This window comes from Pezoporus occidentalis, unplaced genomic scaffold (genome assembly GCF_034315485.1).
Source record: "Pezoporus occidentalis ecotype Australia unplaced genomic scaffold, CSIRO_AGI_Poc_V1 ctg18, whole genome shotgun sequence".
NCBI classification, from domain to species: Eukaryota; Metazoa; Chordata; class Aves; order Psittaciformes; family Psittacidae; genus Pezoporus; species Pezoporus occidentalis.
In genome coordinates this window covers 8,486,483-8,499,392 of record NW_026913640.1, presented here as the reverse complement: position 1 = coordinate 8,499,392, position 12,910 = coordinate 8,486,483, and the positions used below count along the sequence as shown (strand labels likewise).

The 12,910-nt window shown below is 43.0% G+C and overlaps 1 protein-coding gene across 2 annotated transcripts; it reads right to left on the bottom strand.

Annotated features, from left to right (window-relative positions):
- Positions 1-2,633: 2,633 nt before the first annotated feature.
- EEF1AKMT1 (EEF1A lysine methyltransferase 1) lies at positions 2,634-11,828 on the bottom strand. Of its 2 annotated transcripts, none has more exons than XM_062615229.1 (5): positions 11,757-11,828; positions 8,019-8,183; positions 7,020-7,102; positions 6,093-6,373; positions 2,634-4,654 (listed from the first exon to the last, which is right to left on the bottom strand). In XM_062615229.1, exons 2-5 carry the CDS (start codon positions 8,166-8,168, stop codon positions 4,527-4,529), a joined length of 642 nt encoding a protein of 213 aa, XP_062471213.1. In that variant the 5' UTR covers positions 8,169-8,183; positions 11,757-11,828; the 3' UTR covers positions 2,634-4,526. The 2 variants fall into 2 exon arrangements, 1 of the variants encoding a protein (XP_062471213.1); XR_009964131.1 differs by lacking the exon at positions 11,757-11,828 and adding an exon at positions 5,104-5,369 and having other exon boundaries at positions 4,590-4,654; positions 8,019-8,513.
- Positions 11,829-12,910: the final 1,082 nt, after the last annotated feature.

The following is a 12,910-nucleotide window of genomic DNA, read 5'->3' as shown; positions in this document are numbered from 1 at the left end:
AGTTTGCTTTTGTTTGGATTTTTTTTTTAAAGAGATCATCACATCATGGATTTATATCAGTTTCACTTCAACTGTGGTGTGACATTTCCCAGCTTCTAGTCCTCTGGTTACAGCTGCTGCAGCCTTGCCTTTAATTTGCATGGGGGGAGGGAGGGTTCACTGGAGTTGCTTCAAGGCTTCACAAACTGTTGACAGAAGGCAGACATGAAATGCCTCATTGAACCAACTCCAGGCCCAATAAATGCAAACAATTCAAAGCTGAAACTATCTGGCAGCTGCAGCTGATTTCAGAAATTTTTTGTTGTGCCAGGAAAATCTTTTCCTTCAATGAGGTTGTCACTGGAATACATTAGGAGACACAAAATACAGAACAATATGCTTGCTATTTTCTTCTCTGTAGTATCATTTAAGATAGGTTGGAAAATTCCTGTTATTTAGGAAGGCTGAGAAAAGACTGAGATGTTAGTTTTGGTTTACCAGACAGTCATTATGTGAAGGTGTTTGTCTGAACAGGGAGACATCTACAGCTGCAAGTAAACAAGAAATCGCATGGAGGAATATTAAAACAGGGAAGAAGGGAACACGGCTGTGGTGTTCTCAGAAAGTATGAATACCCATTAATCTCACTGGGATTAGGAAACAGCCACAACTACCTGGACTAGGGCACAAGAGGGAGATCTAGTTAGTCCTATGTGTTTTGCTGAGTTGTGGCATGAGATACCACTTGGTTTTGCTGTGCTTCTGTCTGAGGGGGCTGCAGACCATAAGCAGACCCAGAGCAGCAGCAGAGCTCTGACACTGCTGAGGAGAGACTTCTGCAACCTAAACCCCAAACCCACTGGACCTGTTTCCCACCTGCCTGCATGGCACTGGGTATGCGCCATGTAGGGAACCAGTGTGGAGTGACAAGATCAACCATCAGAGATACCTCCCACTGGTACAGGGGGGTATGGACAGAGCAGTGAGGACAGTTGTGCAGTACAGAGATGGGCTAACTGTGCACTTTGGAGGTGAGAGGCTGAGAGCAACACTATTCCTGTCAGGAAACACAGATCAGATATCAGTGTAAGCAGTACCTTGGACTTCATGCAACAGCAGCTCTAGAAATGCTTCAGTTGTCATCTGGGGTGGGGTGCAGGCAGCTGCAGTACATTCTCTTCCACCATCATGCTGCTGCATGATGCCCATTACTGCAGCCATGCAACTCTGCAGTCATAAATGCCAGTGGAAAAGCAGCACGGTGGTAACACTTCCCCACAGCCTGTTCCGATAGAAGGTACATCCGTAAGACACCCACAACAAAGCGAGCCAAGCATTACTTGATACTGAAGGTTTGTTTTCATTCTTCTGTTACAGAAGAGAAGGTTCTGCTGTCACGTATTTCTTAAAAGTTACTGCAGTGGCATAAAGTACAAACTCACTATGCATTTGTGTGACTTGCAGGCTTCTCAGAAACACAGCTACTTCCTTGGAAACAAGCATGGTAAAACCACTTTACCTCCTATCACTGATGAAGGCTATGAATGGCACCACTCAAGCTGTGCTTGGGCAGCTGCCGGCACTCACAAGGCTGTTTAAGCAGGAGGCCGGTGAACAGCAGCCTGCTCTATTGAGCACATCTACAGTTTTACATGTACCCTCATTTTCAGAACTGTGAATCTTCACAGTGCCTCTTTTCAAAACTGTCTGACCTACATGTGAGAAGCAGCAGTTACTTGCTTGGTGAACTGAAATTCTTGGTCTAACTGAATGGTGTACTTTCATTTCTTTAAGAAGGGCCTCTGATGCAGTTAGCAAAGCTGTCTTGCAATTCTGATACAGGGCCTAACACACATTTACCAAAATGAAGCAATTGAAGCAATTAAAGCAGCAACATAAGCGAAGCTTGTATTTGAACAGCACATTCTAATTTAGGTGTGTGGCAGAGGAAGAGTATCGTCCCTTCTGACAGTCATACCTGTTCCACTTGAAGTCCCTGCATATAGTTAAAAATATAGTTTCAGTAGTTCCTTCATTGTCTCCATCTGCTCGGTGTGCAAGACATTGAGGTAATAAACATAAAACAGTTTATGACTGTGAAGGATAGATGTGTGCCAATAGCTATGCATTTAATTCTGGTTTGCTTTATTTTGAAGCTGCCTAAGTAAAAGTAATGGTGTAGCCTCCTGGAAAACACCTAAACCCAGCTGTACATCACCTGTGGACAGTCGTTTGGGGGGAGTGTTCTGGCTTCATCTGGCTCAGCAACAAGGCTGGCTGCTGGTCTGAAAAGTTATCAGATATGGGCTCTCAGAGACTTGTCAGCAGAGCCTGGTCTTCATTCTCCCTGAGAGCTCTCCCTCTACAGCACCTTTCCCATTTTAACAATACCTATCACTAGTCTGATAGATATGAAGGCACATGAAAGAGAAAGAAAACTGGTATCATCATGAAACTCAGGAACATTGTATGGGGGAAAGAGGGCAGGAAGCATCAGGTATAAAATGTGAGGAGGGGAAAAGCCTTAGGAAGTAAACATCTCACAGAAAATGGGGAAGAGCAGTGGTGGGTTGGATGGGTATTTATAAAACAGTGTTGTCTCCAGCTCAGAAAGCATGTTCTCTGAGCACTGACAGAGGATTATATCCCATCTATGTTATTCCTGCTCATTTATTTACTCCATCAGACAGGAAAATCTGCATTCAAACAGCAGAAAAGCACAGAAACATGAGTATATACTTCTGCCTTCTTAAAAGTCTTGTCTCACAAGCTTAATTAGGTTTATTCCCACCACAAAGTAAATTTCTTAATACTTCATTTTAGGTGATTTATTTTGTAGATGCAGCATTTCTGTAGTCTTTTACATAATCCCAACAGATACCTATGATATACAAGTACATATGTTTTATATAGTATATTTATAGCTGATAAAACTGTTGAGAGCCTTGGAATTTATGAACCAGCTTTCACCCAAAAATACATTAGAAGTGTAGTCAATAGGATGGCTTTAAAAATTCCCAGTTACCAAAAATCTCTACTGTCCCAAAGCAGGGTTTTTCCAAGTATCATCTATTTTGACTGACATACAGCCCAAACCTTGGGCAATATAAAATTTAACATTTATTAGAAAGAGTGTGAGTTTATCAATACACTGTTATACCTCAGTGGCCTTGTATGATTCAGCAATTCCCAAGATGCTCCTATACTACTGCTCTGCAGCCATCTGTGGAACAGGAGGCAAAGATAAAACTGAGCAATTGGAAAAAAGGCCTGTTCTTGTAACTACAAACTTGGCATACTTGTAAATCATCTTAGCTTGATATTGAAATCCACTAAAAAGCAGGCACTGTATTTAATCAGATTATGATTCAAGATTTAAGGGACTAGTGTGTATGGGTCACATTGCTACAGAAGTATCTCATAACCAACAGTAACTCAAAGGAAGAATCAAGGAACACACAGCCTGAAGCACTAACGCAAGGACTGGCTCATGTGTTGTATTTTTATTTAGCAATTAGTTCATATTCCAGTTGATTTGGCCTGACTAATGTATAGGATTCTTAATGCCAGTAAAGCTCTCTCTAATGGGGAAATCCTTACTGTGCTTTTTTCAAGGAGACATTTGGTTTATACCACCTCAGGAGATAAGCTTAACTAGTCAACAGAACAACCCAGTTGTATGAGGGTTTTTAAAGTTTAAAAGACTTTGTGTTGCACTAACACATAAACAACACAAAATAAATGCACTGTACTTCTGCAAGGAGATGTGTAACGACTTAGTACAGCATGCATACGTACACAAGTTTGTATGGTGTAAGTGATGACAAAATAGATCTTTTCACAAAAAGAAAGTCTGGGTTTGTGACAAAGCAAGGTGAAATAATCATCACAATATTTTAAAAAGCCAGTCTGGCAACAATAGTGAGAGAGTAATTCTTATCTTACTTGGCAACTGCTAGGTAGTTCTGATGATTATTAAAAGCAACTGGAGCGGCCTCTCCAGAAGGAGACCTATTTTCTCTTCCAGTTATCCTTTATAAAAACATCAGCCTGCTGGGTAATGAATCTGAAAACATATGACACATTCAGAACAAACATCTCTCAAGCCTTTTACTCAGGGAGCATCTCTCAAGATTGAAAGGAGACCACTGGTCATGCTTTTTCAACCATCCACTAGCTAGGAAGTCATCAGTTCTGATGCAGTGATGACTCTGGTGTCTGTGAGGCAAGCACCTGTGTGTTGTTATACACCAACCAGCTAAAATCACTTTGCAGGGGTCACTGAAGAGTCCTTGAATGGTAAAACCTGACAGTTTGAATGAACCTCTAACAGAGAAGCTTCCATTGTCTAGCACCTGCGCTGTTTGGTCCCCATTTACCAAAAATGTACAATACAAAACACATTTAAAAGAGAGAGGCTATCATGATTAGAGCTGGCCCAGAAAACAGTACTTGGAGCTGAGTATTTCAGCATTGAGAAATATGGAGTCACTGCTAAAAAACAGAAAGGAGCATGACTGAGAAATCTGTAGACCTTCTCAGGAGGCTCACTTCAGCCCAGAAGCATAATTCACGTAACACCGAAATTCATTGGCTAAATTTCGTGCGTGTTTTGGAATAAACTTGCAGATCTTCACACCAAGATTCTTTGCTGCCTGTTCCTCCATAATTGCACCTGCAGCAAAAATAATTAGCATTTGATGAGAAAAACAGTAACAGAATGTCTGGGTATTTTAATAGCTCCTCCCAAATGCATATAAAGCAAGCCTGCTTTTTTTAAGGAAGCAAGGCTTAAAGCAGCTCTACTGTCAGCCCTCTTTGACAACTGAATCTATTTCGAAATGAGAATAAATCTGAAAGAATGGAAGATGCCCCAAGGAAATGAATGTAAATGAAGTTTCATGGAAGTAGGTAGAGGGTAAGCTCTGTATAGAAAACAGAGATGAACTCCATCTTCTTGCTACATGCCAAACAAATTACATGGTAGGGAGGCATGGGAAAGGCAAACAGATTACATATACTCTTCCACTTAAATAAACGCAATGCGGTATTTACAGCTACACACTGAGAAATCACTTCCTTGAGCAGCATTTCTCAAACTCTGTAAACTTAAGGACCACCTACCCATTTCAGGGAAGAAATTTTGAGACCCATCCTTGTGCGTGACTGCCATGTGCAATTAAGCAAAGGTTTTCCGTGACCACATTCTTCTTCATTTCAGCTGCTTGGTTGACTTCCCTCACATTATATTTATAGAGGGGTTTTGTCCTTCTTTTCTTTTTTTTTTTTTTTTGCAAAAGTTTCCCAGATGTCTTGTAGTAAGATTACAGTTTAAGCTTAAACACCATGGGTAAAGCAGATACAGCAAATGAACCTCCATAAAGAAGGCCCTACAAGTACAGCTGGTAAATTACCTAGTTTCACTGCACTTATCACTGGTTTTTAATTCCTCCTGCTGTATTTCAGTGCCCAGAATCTCCTTGCTTGAATCACAGTGGCAGAATCTCCCTCACACATTCATTCACATTACAACTCCTGTGCTTACCAGTACGGACAGGTAATGTGGAGTGGGGGCAAGTTTACTTCGCTTTTCTTTTCAAGACTTTGCTAAAATCATACCACTTTACTCAGCAAAGGCCATTCCAACCTCTTTGTCATTCTTTCTACTTAGCTGACCTTAGACGCTAAGTACTACATGGCAGCTGAAGTCCTGTAGCTACTGACATGTTTAAAAACTCACAAATTCTTATTCAGTAACACATTAACAGTAAGTTGCACCTATCTTTGTCATACCCAGATTATAGAGAGTGGCCTTTTACAAGAAAAAAAATACTTCTGGAGATCTAGAGGATGATCTTACAATTCTTCAAAGATTTAGTAAAACTCAAAATGCTGTATGAAGAAAGCACTGACTTCAACTCTTAAAAAACACATACCTGCAGTTCAAACTAAGGTTGAACTAAAGTATTCCAATGAAAAGCTTAGGATACATATTCCTCTTTGAAGTAATGATAAATTAGTGTTACTGAGTTAGTATTTTTCACACCTAAGAAAGTTTCATCTTCTGAGAGAGAGGAAAAGATGCTTAATGGTGACATTTTTATTAACTATACCTGTGCAAAGTAGAATCTTTCCTTTTGTTAAATATTTGATGGTCTCTGCAGTTTTTTGAAGACATTCCTCAGACAGATAGGGTGGATCTGCTATAACAATGTCAAAACTGTGTGGCAAGAGATTTTCAGGTAAGTTCAAAGGGTGGTTGTAATCATAGAAGATAAATTCTTCTCCATATACAGAAAACCTTCTGTCGTACTCCAGTATACAGACTGAAAAATCTTTACCATCCTGTTCTTTCAGTTTCTGGTATACACTGGGTGCACTAACACATGCTATCCTGAAAAAGAGACAACAACTGAGAATATTCTTTTAAAAGGCAAACAACAGCAAAAAACCCCAAAACATCCTACAGCAGTCCTCAGGGCTGCTTTGGGAAAACATTTTAAATATTAGTCCCAGAATGTAAGCTATTCATCCTCCATTCTAACAAATAATTACTTTAATAGTAGAGTTTTAAGCATTAAAGCCATTTATTCAGCATCCATGCTGCATCACTTAAGCTTAACTACAGAGAAAATCTTGTTTCAGAACAGCAAGGAAATATACTTGAAAACTTAAACCCAACTCCTTACAGAAATAGGAAGAAAACCAAGTTTCTCCACCTGTTCTGCAGAAACATTGTATGAAAACAGAGAAAAGAATTACTAATCATTGATATGCTCTGGAGCTCTCTCAAAAAAGAAAACATTCACAGTAAACTTGTACAAGGCAGAGCCTACAACATTCGATGAAATGCTAAAAGATAAGATCAGGATGAACTATTATTTATACAAATAATAGCAAAGCATTTGTGCAATATCTCAACTGAAGAAAGATGGAGTACAATGAGTAATGAATTACACTGCATGCTCTGCCTACAGAGTGGAAACAAAGTATTTACAGAAAAGACATGTTGAATCTCTGATGTAATTATTGAAACCTACCTGCCACCCTTCCCAGCTGCCACAACTGCTTCATCAGCCAGGCGTGATGCGGTTTCATCACTGTACCAAAACTGGCTCAGTTGCTGGAACACACAATTACAAATAATATCAAATCTTTGGACTGTGCTATGTACTGTTAGGTGTGGTGAGTTGTATTTGAAGAAAAACAAAATCCACAACAACTTCTCAGTTCACCAATTGTTAAGCTAGAAAAGTGAGTATTTTCCTGACAGTCTTTTTACCTCTGTAATCCAGGGACACGCAGCAGGTAGCTTACACAGTGTGTTTCCAAAGCATTTACTGCGGTATCAGAAAAACCAAGTAATGCAAGATCACTGATTACTGGGTTAGTTCAAACCCACTTTGCAGATGCACAGTATTTATGTGTTCTTAAATTTTTAGTGGAAGAGGAAAAAGGAACTTGAAAAGTGACAGTACAGAAGGAAATAAAGGGTAAAAGTAATGAATCAGAAGAGATCAGAAAAAGGATGAGTAAAAAAAACAAACCCAAAGAAAACAGAGGCAAACCAAAAATCAGTCTGTCAGAAAAAAATCAGAAAAAATAAAAGCAGCAAAGCAACCATCCACAAAAGCAAAGGCATAAACCACAGAATGCAGTACAATGTGAAAGAAAGATCACTTGATCTTGTTACTTGGTGCTTGTCTCAGACTCTGAGACTCTGAGAAGAATCTTTTCTACCTTCACATAGCAGGCTGGAATTAAAATCTCCAGAAGGGATAGATGTTTCTGTTAGCGGCTTTATTCCCTCTCCATGTTGTACCCCTTTCCCTGCCCCCACCCCATGTAGGACAGACAAATATATCCAGATTTAACATTAAAGCAAATATCCCTAGAGTGTTGCTGTCCATGAACAGTTTGATTTTGCTACTCTAAGAACACCTTTTAGTGTTCCCTTTTTAAATTTCATTTCATTATCCAACCACAAAAAAGCTCAGTAAAGGCTACTCCTTCATGCACTGAAGTTCATAGTTTCTTACCCAGTCTTCTTCTATTGAGCCAATGGAATATTGATTAAACCCTTGGGAGGTCTTCATGCCCTCTCTCTGCTGCTGTTCCAAATAGAACTCCTGGAGGGCAGCCAATGTATGGGATGAAAGCTGGGGAATGTCATCACCATCATCATCCATTTTTCTAGACGACAACTAGAGAAAAAAAATTAATTAAATTAACCCTTTTCAGTGGTGAACACTTTAATAATGGCACAGTCCCCTGTACAACGACCTTCACTGACAATACAGACTCAGCCTAACAGCTACCGAGGAGAACCTCTGGACAAGAGAAGACACATTCGCTTTACTTATGAGATCTTAAACAAGTGAGAGGATGATTAGAAATAACAAATCTCCAGAGAGGATTCAGGAACAGCAGCAATATTGTTCCCTTTCTATACAACACAGATTTGGCTTGTATTCTTGGAGGGAAGTTGTCATTGCAGTTCTTAATTTCCTGAATCTGGACAACTTTTCTGTATGGGGGGGGGGGGGGAAGTGGGGGTGAAAAGGGGGTGGGGGCAAAAAGCTTCAGTGGATCTGGCAAATCATATAGAAACTGTTCCCTCCCATAAATAATGATAGATACTGGTCATTCCTTTCCATGCTCAAAAGTCACACAATTCTGACTCAAAATGAAGAAACCTGGCTTTAACTTCCATGCCATAAAAAGATTTGTCTGAATGCCAGAAACCTTCTTACAAGCAAAAGCAGGCAAGAAACTTAAGATGTTTTCCTTAGACAACGCTATTTGACCAAACTTGTGTATTTTGTGTGTGAGAACATGGGGATAACTCGTATCAAAAAGACACGGTATTTACTACCATGAAAGTACAGCCCCATTGCATACACAGTGCACACACAGAAGTACAGCACAGAGACCTCTTGTGCTGGGATACACCGCAAAAGGTCACTTCACCCTGCTCACCCGGACTGCTGAACAGCATCCGGGGGAAAGCTGTGGGTCCTTTCCAGAAGAGACAGTGCCACCTCGTGGAGCGAAGGTGATGAAAACAGGAAACTTGCATGGGAAAACTACTAGAGAAAACTGGAAAAGATGCTTCTCTCAAGAAACCCATTTTCTCTGCTTCTGATCTAAGAACTAGTAAGTCCACGAGCAATGACTTTAACAGAACCTGGAACCAGGCAGACGCCTGCCTTTGTGCAGAAGTCACTGGGAGAATCACATGCCATCTGAACTGTGTGCAACTTCAGAAGCCAACTATGACTTCAAGTACAGCTGCTCACAGTTTTTCTTCTCCCATTCCCTGTATAACAAGAACTCCAGACTCCACAACCTCCTCCCTTCCCACCCTTCCCTCTGTGCTGCTCACCCTAGCACAGCTTTCAAGACTTTTCCTGAAACACAGGTGTTCCCTACTTGTTGGAAAAACGGTACCATCAACCTGTTAGATAACCCACCAGAATTCACTGATTATTGTGCTGTTCCACTGACACAGTACACACCTACACGTGCTAAGAGTAAAGCTCTTGGCTTTTCCAGAGTATCATTTATCTTCCATGAAGACAGGCTTAGGGAGTTGGGCTTGTTGATCCCAGAGAAGAGAAGGCTTCCAGGGAGCCCTTAGTACCTAAAGGGGCCCACAAGAAAGCTGCAGAAGGACTTCTGCAAGGACATGCACAAATAGGACAAAGGTAATGGCTTAAAACTGAAAGAAGGTAATTTAAATTAGATATAAGGAAGAAATTCTTTACTATGAGGGTGGTGAGGCACTGGCACAGGTTTCCCAGAGAAGGTGTGGCTGCCCCATCCCTGGCAGTGTTCAAGGCCAAGCTGGATAGAGCTTTGAGCAACCTGGTCAAGTGGAAAGTGTCCCTGCCTGTAGCAGTGGGGTTGGAACTGGATGAGCTTTAAGGTCTCTTCCAACCCAAACCATTCTATGATTCTATGACTTGCTAGTCAACCTTAAAACAAGGGAGGTACTGTGCTCTGCTCAAGCTTCAGCTCCTGAATGCTTACATGGATCCAAATCCCTCATCTCCAGACGATTGGAGGGGTGACAAAACTAATCCACACAGAGGTACGGGGGAGTCCGTCCCAACCATAGTAAAAGAATAGACAGAGAAAAGATCTTTCCTGCTGGAAACAAGTTTTCAGATCTTTAAATCCTAAGGAGAGTTGATTGTCTGAGAAGATACTGGGATTATCGCCAAATGCACTTTCACAGGAATGACTGATAGGACAAGGTGTATGAAATACATTAGTCTAAAGTAATTTAGACACCTACATCTGGTTTGTAGAATCTTCCAATGCAAATCAAAACTTCTCAAACATCCAAGAGGTCATCCTCAAGTACAGGCAGCATCAGCAGCTTGTTCCCTGGCAGTCAACTGGGAAAACCTAAACAAATTCAAGTTTTGAGGCCCAGGTGCCATAAACCAGAATGGCCTCTGAGCATGACAGCCAAGCCAGGGAATGTCAGAAAAGCAGAACTGACAAAACCTGCACACTAACCTGAAGCTGTTTTCTTACGTACCCATGGTTTTATGGAGTAGGGAAACAGGGACAAGGCAGGATTTGTGGACCAGGACCAGCTTGACCACAGATCTGAGAACAGCTCCATTTCAGGATTAAGTCTGGAGAACTTTCTGTTAACATCCATGGCAAATGGTTCAAGAAGAAAGCTGTACTAGTTCAGAGAAAAGGTTGATGCTGGTCATTCTTCTACCCTGAAGCACTGATACTGCTTCCTACTCTGAATTATTTTAATTAATATCGTATCCTGAAGGAAGCCAAAAGCTGCTGTCCTGGAAGGAATAAGATTAGGCAAGTATATGTGATACCTCCCTCCTCTATCCTCTACCAGACTTTAACCATTTTCCACTATGGGAGTTGTTTCTGCACTTGAAGTGATTCTGTGAATGCAGTTCTCTTAGAGACACCTGTCCAGTATCCCTTAAATTCACATGAAGTTTTTAAACCTAGAATGTCAGCTGGTAAGAAGTTTGGGTTTATGAATAGTTACTCTTTGTTGCTGTGAAAATGGCTACTAACTTCATGCAAATACTTTGTGTATCAGAAAACAAAAGGTTGAGCTCTTAGACACTCTCTCCACACCACTCTGTCATTTCACAGACAGCTGTAGGTCTAGGTGTTGCTGAGCTACAAGGATCTCTGTCAGTGATGAGATTTCATGGTGCTTCAAAGTGACACAGAAGCGTTTGCAGACGAGAGTCTTTCAGAGGATTAATGAATGCATAGAATTGCACTGGAATAAAAAAAATAAAGTCTGGAGGCCAGTGGTTACTTGAAGGAGAAGAGGAGCATGATGTGCTCTCCTTTCCAATAAGCACGGGCAGAGGAGAGTAAGCTGGTACTCGACCGCTGTTACCTCTGGCATATGTATGAGGGAACGCTGTCGGCTTATGAAAAATGCTCCTTCTTCCTGCTCCCTCTTGTGTTTAACTGCTTTGAACACCCACTGCCGGCACCTGCCGCTCGCGCTCTCCTGCTACGCAGGCTCCGCTCCGCGCCAGGCGCACCCACCGCCCCCACCCCAGCGCTGCTGGAGGGGAGCGGAGCGGAGCGCAGCCGGTCGGCCTGAGGCCCAACGCTGCTGAGGGATCCGCTCCCGCCGCAGCTGGGCTGCCCGGCCGCAGACGCCACCCGCCCGCCCTGACAGGGCGGACAGCCGGGCGGACTTACGCGCGACCCTGCGGATCCCCCGCACTGCTGACACAGAGCCCGCCTCTCTCCCCACTCACCGGCCGCCAGCCACCTCCGCGCACGCGGGCCTCTCCCAGCCAGCCCCGGCGCCGCGCGCCTCCTGCTGGTGACACGGGGCAGGGCGGGGCCGGGGATTCCGGCGGTGGCTCCGCCTTTGCCGCAGGCGGGGCCGTGCAGGCGCGTTCCTAACCCGCGGTGCCGCTGGCCGCCGGTAGTGGGGAGCCCGGGCGGAGATGGATCCGTGCGGGCCTACCCTCGCTGCAGCAGCCCCGTCGCTCCCTTGCGGCCTATGGCGGATGTCCGCCTCCCCGGGCTTAGCCGCTGGAGCGTGTTGCCGGCGGGAACCCGCCGTTTCGCTGTGCCTTCACCACTTCGGGTGCTGTAGAGCGACCCCCAGAAGGGTTTTTCAGCGTAAATAAGAGCTTCCTAAAGCAGGCCGTCTGCGCAGAGAGCAGGCGCCGCGCTCCCTCGGCCGGGTCGTGCCCCGGGATTTGGAGTAGGTACTTCAGCAGATGCAGAAACTGTGGGTAGGGTATACCTCCAGTCAGGCTTCCATCGGTCGCCAGCTACGTTATAGACTTGGAAATCACGGATATATTTCCGGTTAGATGCCCAATGTTTAAAAGCCATGAGCTGCTGATTTCAGTGCAAGGAGGCACAAAAGTACAAAATGTAATCAGTTCTAAGTAATGTTGTTTGATGGCTTTGTAATGGAAAATAACTGCGGTGCTTGAAGGTAGTTGACATAGTTTCAGGCCCTCAGGACCTCAGTACAAAAGGTGTGAGAAAAGCAGAATAGAAGGACAGGACCTGGGGATGGGGAGTATCTGGGACTAGCAGATGTCCAGGGTGGGCACAGATAAACTAACTGATAAGTAAAAGGACAGGATGATTGCTATGTTTGGGGTGTAATAAACCCATTAAGCTGCTGTAAGCATCTACTAGGGAGTATCCCAGACTAGCAGATGTCCAGGATGAGAGCAGTTAAACTAACTGATAAGTAGAAGGCCAGGATGATCTATGTCTGTAATGTTAATTAAGCTTGTTGGGAAAAGTAAAGGACCCTTAAAGACCACCACATTTTTGTATGCATGCCGGAAACTTTTTGGAAAATGATGTAACATGCTCAGTGACCATATAAGGATGACCTGTATAGCAATTCGGGGACACACGTCAGGAGGAGCTATCCCCC

Coding starts and splice junctions, on each gene's coding strand:
- EEF1AKMT1 (XM_062615229.1), bottom strand. CDS start 8,168: ATGGATGATGATGGTGATGACATTCCCCAGCTTTCATCCCATACATTG. Junction 7,103..8,018: donor GCTCAATAGAAGAAGACTGG/GTAAGAAACTAT, acceptor TGTGTGTTCCAG/CAACTGAGCCAGTTTTGGTA. Junction 4,655..6,092: donor AAAGATTCTACTTTGCACAG/GTATAGTTAATA, acceptor TTTTTGCTGCAG/GTGCAATTATGGAGGAACAG.